Source organism: Mastigoproctus giganteus, chromosome 11, assembly GCF_048544385.1.
Source record: "Mastigoproctus giganteus isolate SK-2022 chromosome 11, ASM4854438v1, whole genome shotgun sequence".
Lineage (NCBI taxonomy): Eukaryota > Metazoa > Arthropoda > Arachnida > Uropygi > Thelyphonidae > Mastigoproctus > Mastigoproctus giganteus.
In genome coordinates, this window is record NC_143585.1 from 29,698,948 (window position 1) to 29,725,435 (window position 26,488).

The 26,488-nt window shown below is 35.4% G+C and overlaps 1 protein-coding gene across 1 annotated transcript in view; it reads left to right on the forward strand.

The window, feature by feature from the left end:
• Oseg4 (intraflagellar transport protein Oseg4) overlaps positions 1-26,488 on the forward strand; it is a 270,266-nt gene that overhangs the window by 126,232 nt on the left and 117,546 nt on the right. The window contains exons 13-15 of the mRNA XM_090385309.1: positions 719-918; positions 4,349-4,412; positions 13,774-13,791. Of these exons, the coding sequence (XP_090241435.1) occupies positions 719-918; positions 4,349-4,412; positions 13,774-13,791 (282 nt within the window). The remainder of the gene's footprint in view (positions 1-718; positions 919-4,348; positions 4,413-13,773; positions 13,792-26,488) is intronic.

The window sequence follows — 26,488 nt, forward strand, 5'->3', positions numbered from 1 at the left end:
TTTTGTCACTCCTCTCCCCCCACCCACTGAGCGCTGTTTTTACTGGGAAAGATAATTTTAGCCACGTCCATGTTTTTTTATGGGGGAAAATATTCATGGCGCTTTAAAATTCACATTTTTTAGGTTTCATTTTATATTAAATCGGCGATCGCGAATACGCGAAACCGCGAATACAGATACCGCGAATAGCGGGGGTTTACTGTACATACTTTTCACATTACCACAACAACAGAACCCTATGCATCCTTCTGATCCTTTGTCATTCATAATGCATCTTATAGTGTTGACCATTGGTTAGACATAGGCATCTCAAATACTGCAGTTAAATGAATTCATAAGTTAGAAGGATAGCAACACTAAGAATAACTTAATATGAATTTGAAATACCAATAAACAATATTAGCAGTGACTCAATCTGGAAACACTGAAGGAGAAGCTCTCAGCTTGAGACTTCTGAAACAGAGATTACCAGATTGGGTCATTGCTAAAACAGCAACTATCAGATCAAGTCTTTGCTGAAACAGAACCTTTTGAAATGGAGTAAGGTGGGAGACATTGTGTTTATCATTATTACTTTTATTTATTAAATTATTGTTGTTGCTGTAATAGGGCTTTAGGAGCATCGGCAACTAAGGTCATATTGCTCCGATTAAATTATTAATAAATTAATAATAAATTGCTAAATTGTTTATTATTGATTACTTTTATTTATTTTCAGTATGCAGTGATATTGTGCAATGCCATAGGAACTCCAGTGGACTCTCGTTATGTAGATATTGAACCTTGTTATTTAACAATGTCTAACTCTCATATCTTCATTGCCTCTAAGGATTCCATATATAGCTGGCATTTTCAGACTCCCAAAGGGAGAACCACCCTGGAATTAACATCACAGAAAGCTAAAGCAGGACAGGAAAAGTCAGTTTAAATGCTAAATTATATTTAACTTTTGATAACATTTTTATATCATAAATATAATTTCACACATTTAAATGTGAAATTATATTTAACTTTTTGTTTTATAATCTAATTATAGTTTGCTGTTACTATCTATTATTGGCTTCAGCATTTTAAAATCACTCTTATAATTAATGTAATAATTTTGGAGATACCTAGTATTCTGTATATAAAATGTCTAACTTTAACAGGCTATCAAAGTTATGACATGGCTGAAGCCATATGCCCTCAGTGAAACTGTAAGAAGTTAGTAGGACTAACTTGTCCTTTTATGTTTTTTTTTTTTTTGGGCCTGAGGATTTAAACTACTTAGAATGCAATGGTTTTAATACTCGCAGCAGGACAAACTTTGTCTTTGCAATGAGTTGCTTAGTATTGCACCACTTTCAAACAAATAGCCTTGCTGAAATCTTAAATTTAAACAATTGGCCAGTTAACCATTTGGCAGAAATCATCTCTTTGAAAGTAGTGCAGGACCAGGGCAACTCATTGCATTGGCAAAGCTTGTTCTGGTGTGAACATTAAGACTATTGCATTATCTATACAATTTAAATCCTGCTGGCCTAAAAAACACGCGAAAGGACAATGTAATTTTCAAACTTCTTACAATTTAACAGGCTATGTGTTGTGCTTCTTAAAACCATAACCTGTTACACTGTTGTCATCCATAAGCCTGTGTTGTTGTTGTTGTAAACATTTAGTAAGAAATTAGAATAATTATGCTCTCTTTACATAAAGAAGAATCTGAGTTGAGTTTTATTTTGACTGGATTTGTCCTGCTAAAACTCATTTAAGGGCATATTGTGAGTTACACAGGTGTTCAATTAATAATAAATGAACACACACACACCACTACATATAGAAACATTAGAAGGTTTATCTATAGGTTAAAAGAGAGAGAGAGAAGAAGGCTACTGTATCTTCTTCTGGGTAAAGACAGTAGGAGAGTTATAGGAAAATATACTAAATATCTAGAATAAAATGCAATATAAACTCACAAATTTACAAATGAACAAAGCTCATTTGTAAATTTACAATGACAAATTTACAATGAACAAGGCTCAAGGGGAAAGACAGATAAGAGAGACCTACTGATAAATATTATGAAGTACAAAGCTAACCTGGTTGGCCTGATAGCAGGCTTTAGAAAAATAGTCCCAACCAATCTGAATGAGATTAATGAGAAAAATAATTTCTACAGTCCTCAAGGAACAAAGACTGTTATCTGCACTGTCTGTTCATTGACTCTGTGTTTGGGGGGGGGTTTCTTGTTTGGGGGCAGCAATGTTATTGGACGAGAAGCTTTGCACCAGCATGCTCATGGCCAGGGTAGATTGTAGTAGTAATGGCAAATGATGCAAGAAAGCAAGCTTATATAGCATCAGCCAAAAAAAAAAAAAAAACCTACACAGTTTACCCATCCATACCCTATAAGAATTTGTCTGGTTCTTCCTTGAATTGGAAAATGATGAGGCTTACCAGTTATCTGGATAGATCTCTTTCAAAATAGTCTTCTTGATACTATATATACCGTTTCCAACACTTTTGCAACTTCTGGAAGTATTGCTGATAGGCTTTTGGAATTGATAATAGTTTTTCAGTTGTTGAAAATCCCTAGCCTTTCAAGTGGGCTTTAAACTTGTAGGCAAAAAAAAAAAAAAACACACACAACACATAGAGCTTAAATCTAGTGACAACCACAGTTGTACTAGGTTAATATAACTTCGTTCATTCAACCATTAAATCAAGGCATTATATCCACCTTTAAAACTCATTACATCAGAAAATCGTTACAATGGATTTTGATAAAAATTGATTCCGAATCTATTGAAGTAATGGAGGCATGGAAACTTTTCTCAATTGCAGACTGTATCAAAATCATAGCTTTATCGCTGAAAGAAGTAAACCGTCAATGTTAAATGCATGTGGAAAAATGTATGGCCAGAGTCAGTTCATTCAGGAAATATGGTTGAACCGGCAGAAAATGGAATCGGTGCGATAGTAGAACTTGCTACGTCAGTACGAGGGGAAGGTTTTGATGATATGACTGCTGAAGCCCTTGTGGGTAGCACAGTTGATAGAATTGCCCTCCTCCCCACACCAGTTGGAAAAGGCCTGAGTTCGAATCTTGTCGATGATGACGGGAGAAATTTTTATGGGTCTTTTTCACAACATGGCTGAGTTAGTCGGGCTCGGGTAGCATGGTTTTTTCCCAGAAACTCGGGGTTTTTTGTATAGAAAATCGACCCAGGACACATGCAGTTTATAGACAATATACACAGAGTAACATGGGTTTAGTCGCCAATGCTCCTAAAAAAAAGAAAGAAAAAAAGATATGTTACTGAAGATGTTCAAGAATACTGGTAGAAAAAGAGGCTGGCAAAACGGATTTAGTGGAAATGTTTGTTTGTTTATTATTTAGGAGCATTAGCAACTAAGGCCATATTGCTCCAGGGATATGCGGCGCTCATTCCCTGACCTTTCCGCATCCTCCATATTTGGTGGTGACGGGCTCGAACCCCGGTCTAATCAAGAAGCGTGTGTGCTACGCACTGCTGCTCCTTCCCACCTGGCTACGGAGGCGCCTGGTGGAAATGGCATTGGAGGTAAAACCAAATCAATTCAGAGGATGATAGTGCAGATGAAAATGCTAAACTTCCAAATTTTACACTAAAAAGCATATGGGATGGCATAAAGTTAGTCAAGCAATTAGAATCTTATTTTTTTAATGCAGCTCCTTCTACTGAAAGGGGCACAAAGTTCAAATGGGAACTTCAAAAATTCTTAGTTCCATACGATGAAATTCACAAAGATTCATCAAGCAAAAGCAAACAAAACCAGATTACAAATTTTTTAAAGAGAGCAGAAGATACACTAGATCTAGAATGGTGTATTTTTGTTAGCTTTTGGAACATAATTCCCTCCTTTTTTTACTTTTTCTTAGTCTCGTATAACACGGTTTCACATAACACGACATTTTATAGGAACCTAACTACTGTGTTATATGAGGGTTACCTGTACTGAAACTTTTGATTGTGCCTTATACGTAGATTTTTCAATTTTGTACTGAAAAAAAAAAAAAGGTACTGAGCAAAAATACTATCTTAAATTATACTGTTTTATTTTTAAATATTTTTTAATAATATTTTATTTGTTAAAATAAATAAGTTTTTTATTCTTTAATTAACTTATTGTGATTGATGCTTTTATATATAAATATTTCTTATTTTTGTGGATGAACCATATTTATATACTTTTCATTCATTTTATTTTGTATTGTAACTGCAGTGAAAGATTTTTGTTATTTTTTTACAGCTATCATAATTCCATAATAAATTATCTGTTTAGATTGGCATGTTTTAAATTAACAGTGTGATTTTTATTTTCTAAGAATGTATCATGTAGATGACACACCATCAGGTTCAGGAGACAGCAACTTTGAAAAATCATTTGAGGTGAGTTTATGGGTTTTGAAATATTTTATATTTCATACACCTGTCATCAGCAACATTTTGGATATGAGATAAATCATGATAGAAGGATATTGATTTTTTTTTCTGCATCTTTCAGCATAAAAAAAAAAAAAAAAAACTTTTATACACTTTATTCACTCATTCCTTCTAATAATTTATCCTTCTTTGACCCATTAGCTGTTACTCTGGTATATTCTGTACCACAACAACAGATAAACTTTAAATATGTAAATGTCTTAGATTTACATCATTGTGAATTTGTACAGTTAGTATTCACTTCCAATCGTCATCAGTAACTACTTTTAATTAGAAAAGTATAGCTGTAAAAAAAAAATGCTTTACGAAGTAATTCTTTATTTTGTTAATTTTCCATAGTTATAACTGCCAGCTCTCTGGATTTATGGCAGAGACTATCTTTTTGGCTTGATTTGACTCTCTCCACTCAGCTTTCTAACATAGTTTGTCTTTTTCTTTTAACGAAAAAAAAAAAGCACAAAACTATGTTAAAATTGTGATTTTAAAAAAATTCTGTGAATTTCTTATTTTCATTAACAAATATTGATGTAATAAATTCCTGAGAATTGTTTTTCATAATTTTTCAGTTTGTCATAAACAAGGCAAACTACTCTGCAAGTTTTTCATTTCCAACACAATTCTCTCAATTTAGAAAGTGATAAAGATTAATAGAATAACTTAACAAGTTTAAAAAACGGTACTCACCTTGAAATTAATCTGCGATGGTTTACTTAGGTAGCGTGGTTAATGTTTACGTTGAATTGTTAAATTGAAAAATTAAAAGGGAGGGAAGTAAGTAAAAGTTTACTGAGTTAAATGGGCGCAAGGAAACAGAAGTGTACACATCCAATCCTTGGTTGTCATCGAAATAAAAGAAAGAAGAATAATTAAAAACTATGTAAGTGTCACCGGATTCACTTACATAGTTTTTAATTATTCTTCTTTCTTTTATTTCGATGACAACCAAGGATTGGATGTGTACACTTCTGTTTCCTTGCGCCCATTTAACTCAGTCAACTTTTACTTACTTCCCTCCCTTTTAATTTTTCAATTTAACAATTCAACGTAAACATTAACCACGCTACCTAAGTAAACCATCGCAGATTAATTTCAAGGTGAGTACCGTTTTTTAAGCTTTCGCTATTCTTTTCTAGTCTATTAACACAGTACTTGAAGATTTCTAAAACTTTCGTATTGCTTAACAAGTTTATAAAAACTAATATAATTACAAATTTATTTTCAAAAAAGAAAATAAGGGTACAGAATGTCAACTTCTTTAGCCACTCTGCTGATAGAGTCCTGAAATACAAGCTGGAAAACAGTGCCCTTCCCTGTCAATTAATTAGTAAGGCCACCAAATCCCGTGTCCAACTCTTGACATTGTTTCCTTTATCCATAGTAGCAACTTGTCAAATCTTCTCAAAAAAATTTAAAAAAGCAAATACACAATCACTCATATTTTTCCCATTGTTGCTTTTTTTGTTGAGAAAAGAACAACCAGTTTGAATTTTTTTTATTCCTATTGGCAGATGCAGAAAAGGTGTCCTCTTCTATGTATAATTTAGCCATTCTAAAAAAATGGGGTATTGTGTGCTGTACTACCAGTTCATTTTATAAATTAGGAGTGCTCATAAATGTGATCATGAAATTATTGTCAGTTTACTTAAACTTTAAATCCATGCCATTAGAAATCACATGGCCACTTTGTCTTTTCAGTTTGAATACCAGTGAAGTAATAACTGTGTTTAACTTTCAAACAGGTACAAAAAAAAATAAATAAAATAAAAATAATTCAAGAACAGGTGCAGTGGTATTCAACAATTCCAAGTACAGAAACAGCATTTGGACTGATGCCTAAGACATGCTCTTAGTAGCCAAATGCCTAACTATAAGGCTGTCTTGTTGTTGTTGTTGTTGGGACCTTTTGGAACAATGACTATTTTGGTCCTAATGCACCAGTTCATATGGTGTTTCATATAGTGCTATACATGGTACAAATTCACATGTTTCTTTTATTTTTTATTGTTTTTTTATTAATTCATCTGATATATCAAAAGCATGGTCCTTCCATCTTTTGTCCCTTACTAATTCTGTTAATAATAACATCTGTAGAAGTGTATCCAGAATAACTTGCTAGATAAAATCCTGTTTCCTCCTCTTGATGTTGGCTAATTGCAGGCCCAGTTTAAGAGGCATTTAAGAATTCCTCCAATCTCTAATGAAGTTTTAATCCAGATATCTCTAAATCAGTGACAAATGGTCATAATGAAAATAAAATGGGATTAGTCAGAATATTCAAAGTTTTCCCTGCTTTGGCTAAAACAGAAAAAATTCACTTTCTTGCATTATTTTGTTTTACTAATAGTAACGTTATGTAGTTTTATAACATGTGGGCTGTACTTTCTTTCACCATGAATTCAGGACTTGAGAAGAGTGAAAAAATTCATATAGATGTATTTCTAATTCTAAATGGCTATGGTTTTCAGTGGTAAAAAATAATTAAAAAATAACTAAGTACATATAAACATACCTAGTAAAATGTTTATTCATACATATACATATTTGCTTATCTTATTTATTTTTTATTATTTTTGTTATTTTTTTTACAATTTTAATGGTAAGAAATCAGAAAACAAAATAAAATAGAATAGAATAAAAATAACAATTCCATAGCTATTTTATAAAATTCAAACATAGCTTTTAACCATTCAAATTGGGCATATCGGGAAGTGCTTGTTAAGGCTTGCACTCATATGATGGTTACCCGTGATGTGATATTTATGCACCTCATGGCATAAATAGAAATTCTTGATTATGGTTGGGGGAACACATAGGGGATATGAATTAATCTGTTGTTTTTAACATAATGCTTAAAACATACTTTCATTTATGTATATAGATTTCTGTTGGGGGGAAAACTGAGGGGACTGAAATCACAATTAGGTTTAAAGCTTCCCAGGGAATAATGAAACATATGCTAAAAGTTTAATATTGACTTGGCTTTGCCTTTTAAAGTAATGCTTGAAATCTGAAACAATTATAGATTTCTTTGACGGGGAGGAAGGGGGAGATTATTATTAGTATTAATAGTGGCAAATGATGCAAGAAAGAAAGTTAGAGCATCAGCCAAAAAAAAAAAAAAAAAACCTACCCACCTCACCAGCCCATCCCCTCCAATAATTTGTCTAGTTCTTCCATAAATTTATTCTAAACTATCCACTTTCCACAACAACAGATGGAAGTGTGTTCAAAAAATCATCTACCCTCTGGCTGAAAGACAAACTTCTGCACATCTGTCCTGCTTCCTCAATTTGAATTTATGCCTCCTCCTATGTGTAGTCTCAGCAAGAGGAAGAATGCGATCATTGAGTTTACTCAGTATATTCAAGGCCTTAAACACTTCAGTCAGATCTCCTTGCAGATGTCTAGTCTCCAGAAACTGCAGTTTGCAGAACAGAACTGAAGCTCTTTCTTGGTAAGAGCATCCTTTTGTTCCCTTCAATAATCTCATTGCCTTTCTCTCTCTACACATTCCAGCAGATCTACATACTTCCTAATTATGAGGCCTCCAAACCTGTATACAGTATTCAAAATGTGGCTTAACCAAGGCCTTGTACAAAGGGATAATCATCTCTTTATCCCTGCTAGCAGAGTTCCTTTATATCATTGACAAAACCCCCGTGAGCTGTCCTGGCAGCATGTATGCACTGTCAGAGAACTTCATATCTGACTACACAATTATCCCCAGATAATTTTTATTTTCCACTAATACTGAATTGGAATCACTCCTAAATCCTTCTGAGGGAGTAAAAGAACATACACAATGTCAACCTAACTTTTTTATGAAAAAATGTCCAAACATCTGAAATATACTTCCATTTAAAAAAAAAAAAAAAATTGAATTTCTAATGGACCAGTTTTAATGAAAATTTGGGATAAATCAACAATTATTTCTAAAAGACATAAATAGGAAATTTCATGAAAATACATCCACTAGGAATGGAATGGTTATGTGTGGATGGATATAGGAAAGAAGAGAATAGGTGCTTTATGCATATGCAAACATGCCTGAAAAAAAAAAAAAAGAAAAAAAATACAGATCCTCACATACATTATATTTTTATGTATTTGATTTGTGACTCAGAATGTTTTCTCTACACTGTATTTTTCTTTATTTAGATACTACTAGTATTCTGTTAAGTTTTTTTTTTTTTTTTTTTTTTGCAAGGTTAAGTTGTGATGAGAACCATTCAAGAAAAGGCTGCATGCATCCTATGGCTAGCTGATGTAAAGTTAGTAACTTTGGTCCAACAACAGTTTAGAAGAGAATGCCACCAAAAAACTGCCACACAAAAAAAGAAAAAAAAAAAAAAAAAACATACAAAAGGCAATTCAAGCATTTAAAAGACACATATATTGTCGAAAAATGAACAGCAGGAAGATCCAGAGTAGCCGAAGTTCTGATTTCACACTACTCAACTTCTTTTGGGACTATGTGAAGAATATGGGCTAGAGCAAAAAGATTGGCTCACTTAAAAAAAAGCAATTAACAGAGCAATTGAAAGTGTTATGTTTAAGATTCTTTGCTGATTATGGACAGAAAATGAGTATCAATATGTAGTGTGCTGTGGGTGTTAATGGTGCACATTGAAGTCATGTGATGCTTTTACAAAAACCTTTTGAGGTGAAATAAAGTAAACAGAAATACAATGTGCAGAAACTTTATGAATTGATGAATTAAATAAAAGTGAATATCAGTGAAGCTGTAAGAATTCTGGATTTTTTTTTTTTTCTCAAATCCACCTTTTTATGGAAATCTTGTGTGTGTGTGTGTGTGTGTTATGTCTGTGGGTAAAGTAGGTATAATTGTTTTGTGATTATATATGACTAACCAATCACCAGCATATGCTGCAATATTATGACAGTTGAAAAGAAAAATATGATCAAACCAAATGAAAGGGACATTAGTTAAGGAGACATAATAATACAAATAAAAATAACAGCATTGTTATTATTTTTATTTGTAGTATTGTCTCATTAACTAATGGTTCCCTTTCACTTCAGTGAACATTTATTTTATTTTCAACTGGTGATCAATTAGTTGTAGAAAATCATTTATTAATTATATTTATTATATAATAATATATTTATATAATATAATAATAATATTATGTAATATATTTATATAATATAATAATAATATTATGTAATATATTTATATAATATATTACATATAATATATGTAATATATTTATATAATATATAATAGATTAACAGTAGCCACTGGTAGAGGTGGAAGTGATTCTTGCACTGCTTCTATTCAAATGAGCAGAAGTCTGAAAAACAAGATGCAGGATATTTCAGAGACTGCTGGTAGTCATTGCGTTACAAGTAAACACATGGGTTGTGTTAGGGTAGCTAAGAATAGAAACAGGTGCATGTATACCTGCGTGTACACCAATGCTAGGAGTTTGGTAAATAAATTTGATGAATTTGAGGTATTGCTCAAAACATCAAAGGCAGATATTGTTGGGATATCAGAGACGTGGTGTCACACAGATATAAGTAATGCGGAACTGGAATTTGGGGAATACAATGTATATAGAAAGGATAGACAGGACAGGAGGGGAGGAGGGGTTATGCTATTAATTAAGAAACACATAAAGTCAAAGGAAGTGAAGCCAGTTGACATCGATGGACAGGGCAGTGTCGAGTCAGTTTGGTGTGACATAAGCATAGGGAAATCAAAATTGAGAGTAGGAGTGTGCTATAGGCCTAATGACTCTGATGAGTATAATAATATATTGTACAGGGAAATAGAGTGGGCCAGTAAATCAGAGAGTCTTATAATGGGGGATTTTAATTTCCCAGATATTGACTGGAATTTGTGGGTTGGTCACTCGCACACTAGCAAGGCTTTTGTGGATTTATTGGATGATTGTTTTCTACATCAGCATGTTCGTGAGGCAACAAGAGGGAGCAATACTCTTGATCTGATTATCAGTAGTGATTCTTCATGCATTAAGAACCTGCAGATAAATGAACCACTAGGTGGCAGTGATCACAGTGTGTTGAAGTGGGATTTACTCAAGGAGGTAACTACCATCAGAGGTAAAGGGAAGGGTTTTTGTTTTCGTAAAGGCGACTATGATGGTCTGAGACAGTATTTAAATTCTATACAGTGGGACCAACTGATGATGTTACCAACAGCAAACTCAAAATGGGAAGCATTCAAGGAACTAATCTTGGTGGCTACCAGGCTTTACATACCAACTAAGAAATATTGTTCAAGGTTTAGGCCTAAATGGTTGTCAGATGGACTAATGAGACATGTGGCAGAAAAGAAAAATGCATGGGATACATACAAATTAATGGGTGACATGGAAGCCTATGATAGATATAAGTTGGTCTGTAACGAAGTCACAAAGGCGATTAGGCAGGCAAAGGCAGACTACGAAAAATCCTTGGCAAAGGATGCAAAGAAAAACAGAAAGGAGTTCTTTACATACTTGAACTCGAGAAGGAAAGGGATGAATCAGATTGGTCCACTGGATATTGATGGTTCAACAGTTGAGGATCCTGCTCAGGTGGCTAACAATCTAAACGAGTATTTTGCATCTACATTCACGCATGAGGAGTTGTTCAGGAGGGAGAATGATGTAGGTGAAGTGAACATTGGCAGTGAGCTGGATGATTTTGTAATAACTGAGAGGAAAGTGGAGGAGAGTTTGTTGAGGATAAACATAAAAAAGGCACCTGGGGTGGATGGGATCTATCCAGTTATATTAAAGGAGGCAGCAAAGGAAGTATGCAAACCCCTAGCCATAATTATGAGAGCTTCTTTGGACTCAGGGGAGGTACCCATAGACTGGAGATGTGCAAATGTAACCCCAATTCACAAAGGAGGATCAAAGGCTGACACAAGTAATTATAGACCTGTTAGTTTAACTTCTGTTCCAGGTAAATTAATGGAGGCACTGGTTAAAGAAGCACTGCAGGATCATCTAGACAAGAATTCAGTTATAGCTCAGACGCAGCATGGTTTTGTTAAGGGCAGGTCTTGCCTGACCAATTTGATTGGATACTATGATGTAGTCACAAAAGAACTGGATGCAGGGAATAACTTTGATATTATATATTTGGATCTTAGAAAGGCTTTTGATACTGTTGCACATGGAAGACTGCTGCACAAATTGGAGCAGTGTGGCATTGGAGGCAAATTGCTGCTATGGATAAGGGGATGGTTGAGTGGCAGAAGACAGAGAGTGGTAATCAATGGACACTGCTCAACGTGGACTAATGTTATTAGTGGAGTTCCTCAAGGTTCAGTGTTGGGTCCATTGTTGTTTTCGGTGTTTATGAATGATATTGATGATGGGATATCAAGTTTAATGTCTAAGTTTGCAGATGATACAAAGGTTGGCAGGGTCGTTAAGGACACTACTGACGCTATGCTGCTGCAACAGGATCTGGAAAGGTTGAACAGATGGGCTGAGAGGTGGCAAATGAAGTTTAACATTGACAAATGTAAAGTACTACATATGGGTAACAGTAACCCCAGAGCAATGTATCAACTCTGCGGTACTACACTGACAGTGGTGGAGAATGAAAAGGACCTGGGGGTAATTGTGCAGGCAGATATGAAGTTCTCTGAGCAGTGCAGACGAGCTGCAAGAGTAGCTCATGGTGTCTTGTCAATGATATACAGGAATTTTTCTAGCAGGGATAAGGAGGTGATTATTCCCTTGTATAAGGCAATGGTTAGGCCACATCTTGAGTACTGTATACAGGTCTGGAGGCCTCATTTCAAGAAGGATGTAGAGCTTCTGGAACGGGTACAGAGAAGGGCAACAAGATTAGTAAATGGAACAAAGGGTTGCTCTTACGAAGAAAGGCTTAAGTTTTGCAAATTACAGAGTCTGGAGACTAGGCACCGGCGAGGTGATCTGATAGAGGTGTATAAGGCTTTGAATGGTTTGAGCATGCTCAATGCCAATGGGATTCTTCATCTTTCTCAGAATAATCACCTCAGAGGGCATCAATTCAAATTGAGGAAGGACGGATGTCGGATAGATGTGCGGAAATTTGCCTTTGGCCAGCGGGTGGTTGGTTGGTGGAACCGACTTCCATCACTTGTTGTTGAAGTTGATAGCCTAAACAAATTTAAAGCTCAACTGGACAGGTATTTCGAACGAACGGAGGGGTGAAATGGGAGAGGGTTTTTTTTTTTTTTTTTGGCTGATGCTGAATAAGCTTGCTTTCTTGCATCATATGCCTCTACTAATGCTAATGCTAATATAGTATATATATTTATTAATTAATGATTTCTTAATGTTTAATTGTGTTACCCTGGAATTAGATTTATATCTGGCCTGCAGATTTATATACAGGGTGATTCACTACCAGTGCGACAAACTTGTAGGGGGCACAAAGACAAATCGGAATCACATATCCTTGCAGGGTCCGAAATGCCTTCGTCATGCAGTAGAGGACGTTGAACGGGAGGTCGCGTGATGAACAGCGATCCCACCGGAAGTCAGCATTTGCGAACCGGTTTCCGAGGCAGTAGGATGGACGAGTATTGAAACGTTGAACTGGCCGACATGCACCTTGCATATGGAGCTGCGGACTGTAACAGGCGCGCCGCTCTGTGCTTGTACCAGGAACATTTCCCACACAGGTGTGCTCCTCATCATATGATTTTCGCATGAGTGGTGCACAGAAGGTTACACGCGACTGGTTGTTTCACGAGAGGTACCATGAATCGATAGCGAACAACGAGGACGCCAGACAATGAGGAGAATGTCCTACGTCTTGCAGAAGGCAATCCGAGTACGAGTACTCGAGCGATAGGCCAACAATTGGGTATTTCCCAATCCACTGTATGGAGGATACATCAACAAACCAAGTGAGTTCATATCATCTGCAATGCGTCCAATGATTGGAGCCTGCGGATTATCCACTCTGGAGGACTTTTGCTACTTGGTTTCTTCAACAGAAATGGTTCGCAAATGCTGACTTCCAGCGGGATGGCTGTTCACGCTACCTCCCATTCAACGTCCTCTACCACATGATGAAGGCATTCTGGACCCTGCAATGATATGTGATTCCGATTCATCTTTGTGCCCCCTACACCTCCTGCAAGTTTGTCACACTGGTAGTGAATCACCCTGTACATGTAAAACGGATAAATATTAATATTGTATTTTATGCATATACAGTGCGTGTATGTACATTGTATATGCAATATGCATATTTATATTTAATATTTGGAAAAAAAAAAGGCAGAACATAGTGATCACATTTATTTATTTTTTTTTTTTTTCAGCAAAGAAAGAAATTTCAAGTAAGTTTTATATTGACCAAATGTTGATTTATATTTTATTAGATGATATAAATCATACTTTTATCTTCCAGTACATGCTATTTAATTGTGCAGTTTTTAATTTATCTTAATTTTATTTAAGATTAACTAATTTACAAAGATACTTTATTTAGTATCTTTGTAAATTAGTTAATTTTTCTCACAGGTATGGCTGTCAGATGGAGAAGAGAAATTTCTCACAATCAACAGTCATTATTTTTCTCTTAAATGGGGATCTTGTCCTTCTTTTTGAACATTCTGCCAAAAATAAATAATAGGACCATTGTATTTGTCATAAAGAGACACAGAAGGAAAATAGTTTATTTAATAATCCAAAAATTAAATAAGGCATGCTTGAAGAGACCTTCAACAGTGCCATATTAAAATGCAGTTGTTCCCATTTCTGATAGATATGCATCACAGTATCCTTCGGCTTGTACAGCTGCTTTGGGTTTTTATAGAGCGTGTAACAAGCCTTTATGGTTAGCACAGTGGTTATGCCTGGTGTTCTTCCACACCATATAAAAAAGATGCCCCTCTGAGCCAAGGACCCTGATGCATCTGTACCACTCACACCATAGCATGATATATCACTGTCTAGGTTTGAATACCATCTCAACAGGAGGAATTTTTATGAGCTTTATTTTCACCGTGGCCAGGTTTGTTGATCTAGGGTAGAATTTTCATAAAACTCTCACACTTGGAGTTTTTGGATAGGCCTTGCACAGGCAAACACCTGTACAAGGCCTAGCCAAAAATAGAAGCCTTGTACAGGCAAACTGACCATAGAATATACAGACATAGTATACTGATATCTGATGACCTTAATTGCCTTGGTGAAAATCCAAAACATTGTTAACATGTAACAGACAACATCTACGTGTGTGTGTGTGTGTGTGTGTGTGTGTGTGTGTGTGTGTGTGTGTGTGTGTGTGTGTGTGTGTGTGTGTGTGTGTGTGTGTGTAAAAAGTAAATTTGCAGGATGGAGCCTCAAGAACTCATTGAAGGGAATTGGACCATAATCTACCATGCAGGTCTAGTACGGTTGGCTGATCAGCCGTACTCAAGGCCTTGAACCCTGGTGTACTCAAAGAGAGTGTGCTATTGCACTCCTGTTCCTGATCATTTGGCTACAGAGGCCTTGTGTACACACACACACACACACACACACACACACACACATGGCCTCTATAGCCAAATTTAGTGTATATATATATATTAAATGTAATTTAAAGTCAAAGTGACAGTTGATGGAAAAATAAAAATAAAATAAAAAATGAATAAGCAAGGTATGACAAATGCACCAAAACGAGCAAAGCAGCAGTAAAGGATGCAAAAGTATATAAGCATGTAAGAATAGATAAGTCAGATAAAGTTTGCATAGATGGAGGTGAGAATTACACAAAGTGCCAAGGACTAGAAACATAAGGATAGTAGAAAAAAGAAGTAATGTAGATTTTAAAAAGGCAAAAGAATGTTAATATCCTAAAAGTTATGATGAATTAAGAAAATTACGGGCTGAACTGCAAAGCCAATTTGGGGGTGAAGGAACTGTAAACTAAAAAATATTAATACCAAATAATTAAACAAAATAAATTAAAAAGTAAAATAAAATAAAAGGTGGTAGAGCTGTCATCAGATATGGGTGAGCAAATTTAGTTATAAGTAAGTAAGTCAAATACAGGGATGGCAAAAATGCAAAATCTGATGTCAGCAGAAGTAAATATCGATACATACACTGGACCATGTATCAGGAACTGTGTTTCTGTACTTGTCCATAACAGTAGAAGAAATGTGAAATAAAGCCAAAAAGAAAAAAATTAGCACATTCTTTTACAGTATGGACAAGGTAGTCCCAATGCAGTGTCAATGATATGAAAATTATTAAGGTAAAAATAAGAATAAGGCTAAAAAAATATAATTAAATGTTTTCAGAGTGGAAAAAAGGTTTTGAAATATATGTAGATTTTTGAGTAAATATGTAAAAATATTTTAGTGTTGGAATTTTGTGGAGATTAGAATAATTTTAAAAAATAATAACAAGCAATAAATAGTTAAAAGTACCATGGTATAGGGAGAGGTATTAAATTGAAAATGGGGAAGGGATAAAGGCATAGTTAAATAAAGACTTAAATAGCAATAGAATGATGATAGTTGAAATGTTCATATCACCCTCGTATTGCACTAATAGCTCTACGAATGGGAAGTAAGGTAGAAATAGAAAGTTGAAAGATAAAAAGTATAGAAAAAGTTATTAAAACATACTGAGCTAGCTAGGGTTGTAAAGCTTTGTAAAGAGTTCGTATAAAAAGGAGATGAATATCAGATGCTTGTACTGCAGGGAAAAAGCAGGCAAAAAAAATATGTAAGTCAAAACAGGTATAGAAACGAACTGAAAGTATAATAAGAAAGGGAACGATCTGGAGTTTTCAAGTAAAACATGTCAGAAAGAAGACAGCAGGAAAATAAAGCGCACATATTTAGTAGAGTAGTTGAATGTATCTAAAGCATAACTACATTAGTGACTAATATTGTATAAATGCTCCAACTATCATCATTCTATTGCTATTTAAGTCTTTATTTAACTACGCCTTTATCCCTTCCCCATTCTCAATTTAATACCTCTCCCTATACCATGGTACTTTTAACTATTTATTGCTTGTTATTATTTTTTTTAAATTATTCTAATCTCCACAAAATTCCAACACTAAAAAATATTTTTACATATTTACTCAAAAATCTACATATATTTCAAAACCTTTTTTACACTCTGAAAACATTTAATTATATTTTTTTAGCCTTATCCTTATTTTTACCTTAATAATTTTCATATCATTGACACTGTGTTGGGACTGCCTTGTCCATACTGTAAAAGAATGTGCTAATTTTTTTCTTTTTGGCTTTATTTCACATTCCTTCTACTGTTATGGACAAGTATAGAAACACAGTTCCTAATACATGGTCCAGTGTAGTCCCCTGATGAATTACCTGACCATGTATCAATATTTACTTCTGCTGACATCAGATTTTGCATTTTTGCCATCCCTGTATTCAACTTATTTACTTATAACTAAATTTGCCCACCCATATCTGATGACAGCTCTACCACCTTTTATTTTATTTTACTTTTTTATTTTACAGTTCCTTCACCTCCAAATTGGCTTTGCAGTTCAGCCCGTAATTTTCTTAATTCATCATAACTTTCATCATAGGATATTAACATTCTTTTGCCTTTTTAAAATCTACATTACTTCTTTTTTCTACTATCCTTACCCTTCCAGTCCTTTGCAAACTTTATCTGACTTATCTATCTTACATGCTTATATATATATATATATATATATATAAAATGATAAAGATGCAATGAAATTACTGAAAGCCTTAGTAAACAGGAATGAGAAATTAAAATATATAAAAATATATATAAGACAGGGTTATGGATCTGGGGTACTACGGTAAACATAGAAAAAAACAGGCAAAAAGGTAATTATCAGTGTATTTCGTAGGGGAGTTGAGCTATCAGGTGCAATAACCATGGAAGAATTGAGAAAACCTGTATGCTAAAAAACAAATTACCTGAAATAAAATTGCATTTTAAGCAGTTTTATGCAATTTTATTTCAGGTAATTTGTTTTTTAGCATACAGGTTTTCTCAATTCTTCCATGGTTATTCTGATAGCTCAAATCCCCCACCAAATACACTGAAAATTACCTTTTTGTCTATATATATATATATATATATATATATATATATATACACACACACACACACACACATATACAGGGTGATTCACTACCAGTGCAGCAAACTTGCAGGAGGTGTAGGGGGCACAAAGACGAATCGGAATCACTTAGCATTACAGGGTCCGAAATGCCTTCGTCATGCGGTAGAGGACGTTGAACGGGAGGTCGCGTGAACAGCGATCCCACTGGAAGTCAGCATTTGCGAACCAGTTCCCGAGGTAGTAGGATGGACGAGTATTCAAACGTTGAACTGGCCGACATGCACCTCACATATGGAGCTGCGGACTGTAATGGGCATGCCGCTCTGCGCTTGTACCAGGAACGTTTCCCGCACAGGCGTGCTCCTCATCATACGATTTTCGCACATGTGCACATAAGGTTACGTGAGACTGGTTGTTTCTCGAGAGGTACCATGAATCGAGAGCGAACAACGAGAATGCTAGACAATGAGGAGAATGTCCTACGTCTTGCAAAAGGCAATCCGAGTACGAGTACTCGAGCGATAGGCCAACGATTGGGTATTTCTCAATCCACTGTATGGAGGATACTGTCAACAAACCAAATGAGTTCATATCATCTGCAACTGTCCAATCATCAGAGCCTGCGTCTTATCCACTCCGGAAGACTTTTGCTACTTGGTTTCTTCAACAGAAACGGTTTACAAATGCTGACTTCCAGCGGGATCGCTGTTCATGCGACCTCCCATTCAACATCCTCTACTGCATGACAAAGGCATTTCTGACCTGCAATGCTATGTGATTCCAATTCGTCTTTGTGCCCCCTACACCTCCTGCAAGTTTGTCGCACTGGTAGTGAATCAACCTGTGTGTATATATATATATATATATATAGTAATGAAATAATGTTAAAATGTAGAGGCCTTCCTGTCGTTTAAAAACAAAGCAATCCATGAACTAACCGGACCCTAGGCAACAATGGTTAAACATAAATATTAAACTCAATAAAAATTATATATAAATAGCCGTCCGTGGGAAAAGATACTTTGCAAGGGACTTTGTCGAGGGCTAAACCCCTACAAAATCTGCTTCTATTGAAATGAGCAGAAGTCTGAAAAACAAGATGCGGGATATTTCAGAGACTGCTGATAGTCATTGCGGTACAAGTAAACACATGGGTTGTGTTAGGGTAGCTAAGAATAGAAACAGGTGCATGTATACCTGCGTGTACACCAATGCTAGGAGTTTGGTAAATAAATTTGATGAATTTGAGGTATTGCTCAAAACATCAAAGGCAGATATTGTTGGGATATCAGAGACGTGGTGTCACACAGATATAAGTAATGCGGAACTGGAATTTGGGGAATACAATGTGTATAGAAAGGATAGACAGGACAGGAGGGGAGGAGGGGTTATGCTATTAATTAAGAAACACATAAAGTCCAAGGAAGTGAAGCCAGTCGACATCGATGGACAGGGCAGTGTCGAGTCAGTTTGGTGTGACATAAGCATAGGGAAATCAAAATTGAGAGTAGGAGTGTGCTATAGGCCTAATGACTCTGATGAGTATAATAAGATATTGTACAAGGAAATAGAGTGGGCCAGTAAATCAGAGAGTCTTATAATGGGGGACTTTAATTTCCCAGATATTGACTGGAATTTGTGGGTTGGTCACTCGCACACTAGCAAGGCTTTTGTGGATTTATTGGATGATTGTTTTCTACATCAGCATGTTCGTGAGGCAACAAGAGGGAGCAATACTCTTGATCTGATTATCAGTAGTGATTCTTCATGCATTAAGAACCTGCAGATAAATGAACCACTAGGTGGCAGTGATCACAGTGTGTTGAAGTGGGATTTACTCAAGGAGGTAACTACCATCAGAGGTAAAGGGAAGGGTTTTTGTTTTCGTAAAGGCGACTATGATGGTCTGAGACAGTATTTAAATTCTATACAGTGGGACCAACTGATGATGTTACCAACAGCAAACTCAAAATGGGAAGCATTCAAGGAACTAATCTTGGAGGCTACCAGGCTTTACATACCAACTAAGAAATATTGTTCAAGGTTTAGGCCTAAATGGTTGTCAGATGAACTAATGAGACATGTGGCAGAGAAGAAAAATGCATGGGATACATACAAATTAATGGGTGACATGGAAGCCTATGATAGATATAAGTTGGTCTGTAACCAAGTCACAAAGGAGATTAGGCAGGCAAAGGCAGACTATGAAAAATCCTTGGCAAAGGATGCAAAGAAAAACAGAAAAGAGTTCTTTACATACTTGAACTCGAAAAGGAAAGGGATGAATCAGATTGGTCCACTGGATATTGATGGTTCAACAGTTGAGGATCCTGCTCAGGTGGCTAACAATCTAAACGAGTATTTTGCATCTACATTCACGCATGAGGAGTTATTCAGGAAGGAGAATGATGCAGGTAAAGTAAACATTGGCAGTGAGCTGGATGATTTTGTAATAACTGAGAGGAAAGTGGAGGAGAGATTGTTGAGGATAAACATAAAAAAGGCACCTGGGGTGGATGGGATCTATCCAGTTATATTAAAGGAGGCAGCAAAGGAAGTATGCAAACCCCTAGCCATAATTATGAGAGCTTCTTTGGACTCAGGGGAGGTACCCATAGACTGGAGATGTGCAAATGTAACCCCAATTCACAAAGGAGGATCAAAGGCTGACACAAGTAATTATAGACCTGTTAGTTTAACTTCTGTTCCAGGTAAATTAATGGAGGCACTGGTTAAAGAAGCACTGCAGGATCATCTAGACAAGAATTCAGTTATAGCTCAGACGCAGCATGGTTTTGTTAAGGGCAGGTCTTGCCTGACCAATTTGATTGGATACTATGATGTAGTCACAAAAGAACTGGATGCAGGGAATAACTTTGATATTATATATTTGGATCTTAGAAAGGCTTTTGATACTGTTGCACATGGAAGACTGCTGCACAAATTGGAACAGTGTGGCATTGGAGGCAAATTGCTGCTATGGATAAGGGGATGGTTGAGTGGCAGAAGACAGAGAGTGGTAATCAATGGACACTGCTCAACGTGGACTAATGTTATTAGTGGAGTTCCTCAAGGTTCAGTGTTGGGTCCGTTGTTGTTTTCGGTGTTTATGAATGATATTGATGATGGGATATCAAGTTTAATGTCCAAGTTTGCAGATGATACAAAGGTTGGCAGGGTCGTTAAGGACAATACTGACGCTATGCTGCTGCAACAGGATCTGGAAAGGTTGAACAGATGGGCTGAGAGGTGGCAAATGAGGTTTAACATCGACAAATGTAAAGTGCTGCATATGGGAAACAGTAACCCCAGAGCAACGTATCAACTCTGCGGTACTACACTGACAGTGGTGGAGAATGAAAAGGACCTGGGGGTAATTGTGCAGGCAGATATGAAGTTCTCTGAGCAGTGCAGATGAGCTGCAAGAGTAGCTCATGGTGTCTTGTCAATGATAAAGAGGAATTTTTCTAGCAGGGATAAGGAGGTGATTATTCCCTTGTATAAGGCAATGGTAAGGTAATCTTGAGTACTGTATACAGGTCTGGAGGCCTCATTTCAAGAAGGATGTAGAGCTGCTGGAACGGGTACAGAGAAGGGCAACAAGATTAGTAAATGGAACAAAGGGTTGCTCTTACGAAGAAAGGCTTAAGTTTTGCAAATTACAGAGTTTGGAGACTAGGCACCGGCGAGGTGATCTGATAGAGGTGTATAAGGCTTTGAATGGTTTGAGCATGCTCAATGCCAATGGGATTCTTCATCTTTCTCAGAATAATCACCTCAGAGGGCATAAATTCAAATTGAGGAAGGACGGATGTCGGATAGATGTGCGGAAATTTGCCTTTGGCCAGCGGGTGGTTGGTTGGTGGAACCGACTTCCATCACTTGTTGTTGAAGTTGATAGCCTAAACAAATTTAAAGCTCAACTGGACAGGTATTTCGAACGAACGGAGGGGTGAAATGGGAGTGGGTTTTTTTTTTTTTTTTGGCTGATGCTGAATAAGTTTGCTTTCTTGCATCATATGCCTCTGCTAATGCTAATGCTAATGCTAAAATACCAAACCCATGGCTGGCAGAGCTATCAGTTTCTGTTGTCATCTGCCTGTATAACTAGGACCTAAAGAAGTCCATAAGTATCCGTAAGATGGGTATATTACCCACAGGAATTGGTTCTAGAGGTTACTAACAAGAACAGTAGTAATAAAGCTGCCTATCTGGATATAGACATACATATAAATAATAATTATTTATATACTAAGGTATATGACAAACGCAGCGAATTTAAGTTCAAATCTATAGACCTAACCAGTTGGTTTACCGATATCTCTATACGTATCCATAAAAACATTATAGTTGCACAATCTATCAGAAGGATAAAAATTTGCAACAATACTAGTGATATTATCGACCTCAAAAAAAAATTAATAGGTAAAGGTTTCCCCCGCATAATTTTATTATGAAGAATATGTATACAGCCATGGCTATAGCCATTAAAAATACCACGATAACATAAACCTTTTGGAAACCATAGCAGCTGTTAGCCAGCCTTAACTCTGGTTTATTTTTGGATATATATGCATAGTAATCTTTATTTTAGGATCTATAATTATCGGAATCTTGGAATTTGGTTTATTACATCGGTATCGGTTACGTGTAACAGTTTCTACATAGCCTATGTGTATACATGTACATAATAGGTACTGCAGTAGTAACACGACATATATAGCTTACACTCATTGAAAAAGTCGTACCTATATGTGTTGCTACAGTAGGAATTAATTGCTTTCCTCTTCTACCACCGAGAACTTAATTGGTTCTGCTTTCACCACTATAGAGGACGTTTCCTATCCATTTATCTAGTAATTTCATTTTTGTAACTGCTTGACACATCAGAGGTGGCGCTGTCTTCACCTATGTGTATATACCACATGTGCTTTGACTTACGGTCTTTCTTGTCTGCGCTTCAACAGGGTAAGGTAATGTATATTTAATGCTGTAGTAACCTTGTGTTTGCACTATGGTATATCCTACTCCCTATAACCCTAACTTTTTCACTACGAAATTTGCCTATTTGGCATTTAGAATTTTATATTAGGAATTAGCCATTCCAGTATTCCAATATTCGATATATATTACCATCTTTTACCGGCTCTTCTTACTATACCAGGATCCCTTTCTTATAGGATCGGGAAGTTACGTTCCCGGTAATATCCAATGTACAATCATATAAACACTTTTCCTTCACTTTTTACTTTTAACTATCTTATTCTCTTTTTCATACCTCATGAACTATTAGAGCAATTCGAGGGGGGATTGAGGTACTATTACTTTAACTAGCCTTCTCTCTGTTCTTCTTTTGTTAGCTAATTTAGCTTACTATGTTTAGCAGATTATTTGGTTCTCAGCATTACTTATTTACTATTTTGTTTCAGCTATCGGTCGGGCTAAATGTCATCCAGCCTGTATGCTGCAAAATTATTATTAATAAGCTACTTAATTTCTTTATTATAATTTCTATTTTATTATATAATTTTATTATAATTTTAATTTTATTATTATTATTATAATTTTTATATCTTATTATAATATACCCATCTTACGGGTACTTATGGACTTCTTTAGGTCCTAGTTATACAGGCAGATGACAACAGAAACTGATAGCTCTGCCAGCCATGGGTTTGGTATTTTGTAGGGGTTTAGCCCTCGACAAAGTCCCTTGCAAAGTATCTTTTCCTGCGGACGGCTATTTATATATAATTTTTATTGAGTTTAATATTTATGTTTAACTATTGTTGCCTAGGGTCCAGTTAGGTCATGGATTGCTTCGTGTTTTTAAATGACAGGAAGGCCTCTACATTTTAACATTATTTCATTACTGCATAACGATGGATGTAATGTTCTATCGCAGATGGCATTAATCCGATTGGTTAATATTATCATATAATATCCCTGTTCAATGCTTTAGTAATTATAGCATTAGTAAATATAACATCACAGTTCCACGCTTTAGTAATTTGATTATATATATATATATATATTTATATATATACTACCATTAAATATTGACAAAAGTTAAATTATAATAAAGTAAATAAATAAATAATTGAGCATTCATTAGAGGCAGCAACTCGCAATTCCTCCATATGAAGCCGAAATATATTTTAAATTAAATAAAATAAAACATAAGCCAGTAGTATGGCAAAAACTGTAGAGCGAAAATTAACATAAAAGTAACCAAATAAACGAACAAACGGAAAAGAAGAATAAATGTTAGACATAAATAATAGCCCAGAAACCCCTATATAATTTCGAACTTTAAATCCAATTAACATGACGTATATAAGATTTAGAATAATGCCAATTACATATTAATTTAGCGGTACCTTCCCCCAAAAGACATGAAATATCACCAAAAAAGGGGGTTAAAGGAACTACTAAAAGATGACAAAATCAGAATAAATAAAATAAAATAAAATAGACTGACCATCATGCCCCATATCGACAGAGGTCCACGAGGCCAATAACGTCATGGAATCGCTGCATTTCAATCGCTATACAAATCGTTGCAATGGTGAAAAGATCGAAGTACCAAATCACCCTTCCTCCAATGCAGAGGATTTGCACGGCGGTGGTCCTTATGCAGCGAAAAATAAATTATAGAACAGACAGCACTCTAAAGCAGAGCCACACCACTGACATACTGTAAGCTGAATCAGCTTATATAGAAGAAAGGAAAATAGATGGTGGCACAGGCGCTGCTAAATTAGCATATCAACCCATACTACCATTGCGACGATTTGTATAGCGATTGAAATGTAGCGATTCCATGACCATTATTGGCCTCGTGGTCCTCTGTCGATATGGGGCATGATGGCCAGTCTATTTTATTTTATTTTATTTATTCTGATTTTGTCATCTTTTAGTAGTTCCTTTAACCCCCTTTTTTGGTGATATTTCACGTCTTTTGGAACTGGTACCTCTCGGGGGCGGGGGGTACCGCTAAATTAATATGTAATTGGCATTATTCTAAATCTTATATACGTCATGTTAATTGGATTTAAAGTTTGAAATTATATAGGGGTTTCTGGGCTATTATTTATGTCTAACATTTATTCTTCTTTTCCGTTTGTTCCAATAAAGGCTTTCCCAGAGAGCCCTAAGGCCAAATGAATTGAATAAGAGTGTATTAAGCATAATAAAAGCTAAGGCGCATTTAGGGCTAGAGCCTCAAGCTGCGAACAAATTTAGACTATGTATATAAAGTGCTTAGCATCATAATACACAGCCATTTCTGAATAAACAGAAAATTTTTAAGGTGGCATCGTTTTAGGTTATATCTCATATTGTGAATGCCTTCATAACGAGTTGCCATGATATTGCACTACAAGTAGTGCACTACAAGAATGCCTTCATAACGAGTTGCCATGATATTGCACTACAAGTAGTGCAATATCATGGCAACTCGTTATGAAGGCATTCACAATATGAGATATAACCTAAAACGATGCCACCTTAAAAATTTTCTGTTTATTCAGAAATGGCTGTGTATTATGATGCTAAGCACTTTATATACATAATAAAAGCATACAAATTAGCTTTTAGGCCAATAAAGAAGATGTAAGATAAGATTTTAGCATATGGATTTAGAATAAAGGTATTCAGTATAAAAGTATACCCAGGGAGCCATGAGGCCAAAACACTTAGACAGCCTGAGTTGGTTTAATGTGTTATACCATATAAATAAACAAATGATAATAAGATAAAATAAATGCAAATAAAATAAAATAAAATGATGATGATGACGAGGCAAGTTACTGATATTAGGATACATTGAATGGTACATTGACGAGGGTTAGAACCATTCAATATATCCAATCAATAATTGGCAAAGGCAGCCTGTTTCTGTTTGTTATCTGCTAGTTTAGCTAGGTCCAAATAATGGAAAATTATCCAAATTATACAAACTATATTAAAATTTAGCAGCAAAATAGCAGCTAGCCCAACAGATAGCTGTCAAACAAATAATACAGAAAGTAAATGCCAGCTATAAATTACATGTGTTGTTAGAAGTGAAAATTCTGTTGTGCTATTTACCTGTGAAAAGGAAATAATTTAAGCTATTTACCAGTGAAAAATAATTAACTTATTTATTAAATAGTGAAATAGAAATGGCTTATGCTGAATTAAGATGAAAGAAGGTAAGAGTGAGGATAGTAATAGCACTTCGAATTGCTTTAATAGATTTTGAGGTATAAAATTTAAAGTTAGCAAGTAGAAAGCAAAAAGCAAAAAAAAATTAGTGTATAATAATAGAGGTACTTTGGATATACCGGGAACGTAACTGCCCTTCCCTTTAGTAGGGATCCTGGTATTACAGTAGGTAGTAAGGATATGAATAAAACTCTTTTCCTACCTTTCCATTCAAACATTTTCCTATTTACTTTTTATTATTACTTATTGCAGAAAAGTCTAAACACACACACACAGTGAAATCCATATTTAGCATTTGTATGGGGAAAATAGTTTTTTTACCTTATTTTTGTGCCATATTTATGTTAAATTTATGAAGGAATTTTAATTTGGTCTTGTATGACTCAATTTAAATATGAGTAAGTTTTTTTTTTTTTTCTTGCTGATAACTTGATTGCCTCTTTTATAGGCATTCAAAAGTTATTAGTTGAAGAAATATTTTACTCCTGAGAATGCTTTTAATGGTTCCAATAAATGATAATCAGGTGGTGGACTGTGGGGGAGGAGGAAACAACCGACAATTTATATACCAAGGGGTATTTTCACTGTGGTTTTTTGGGGACTGGCTTTTTGTCTTGCTGAAAACAGATGCCTTTGAATTGCTGATCCTCTTATGACAGCATTGTCAGCTTTAATTTTTCTTCAGTAATTTGCATTAGCGCTCTTGCATTCCCTAAAATTGATAAAAATGTCACTCGCTTAGTGTT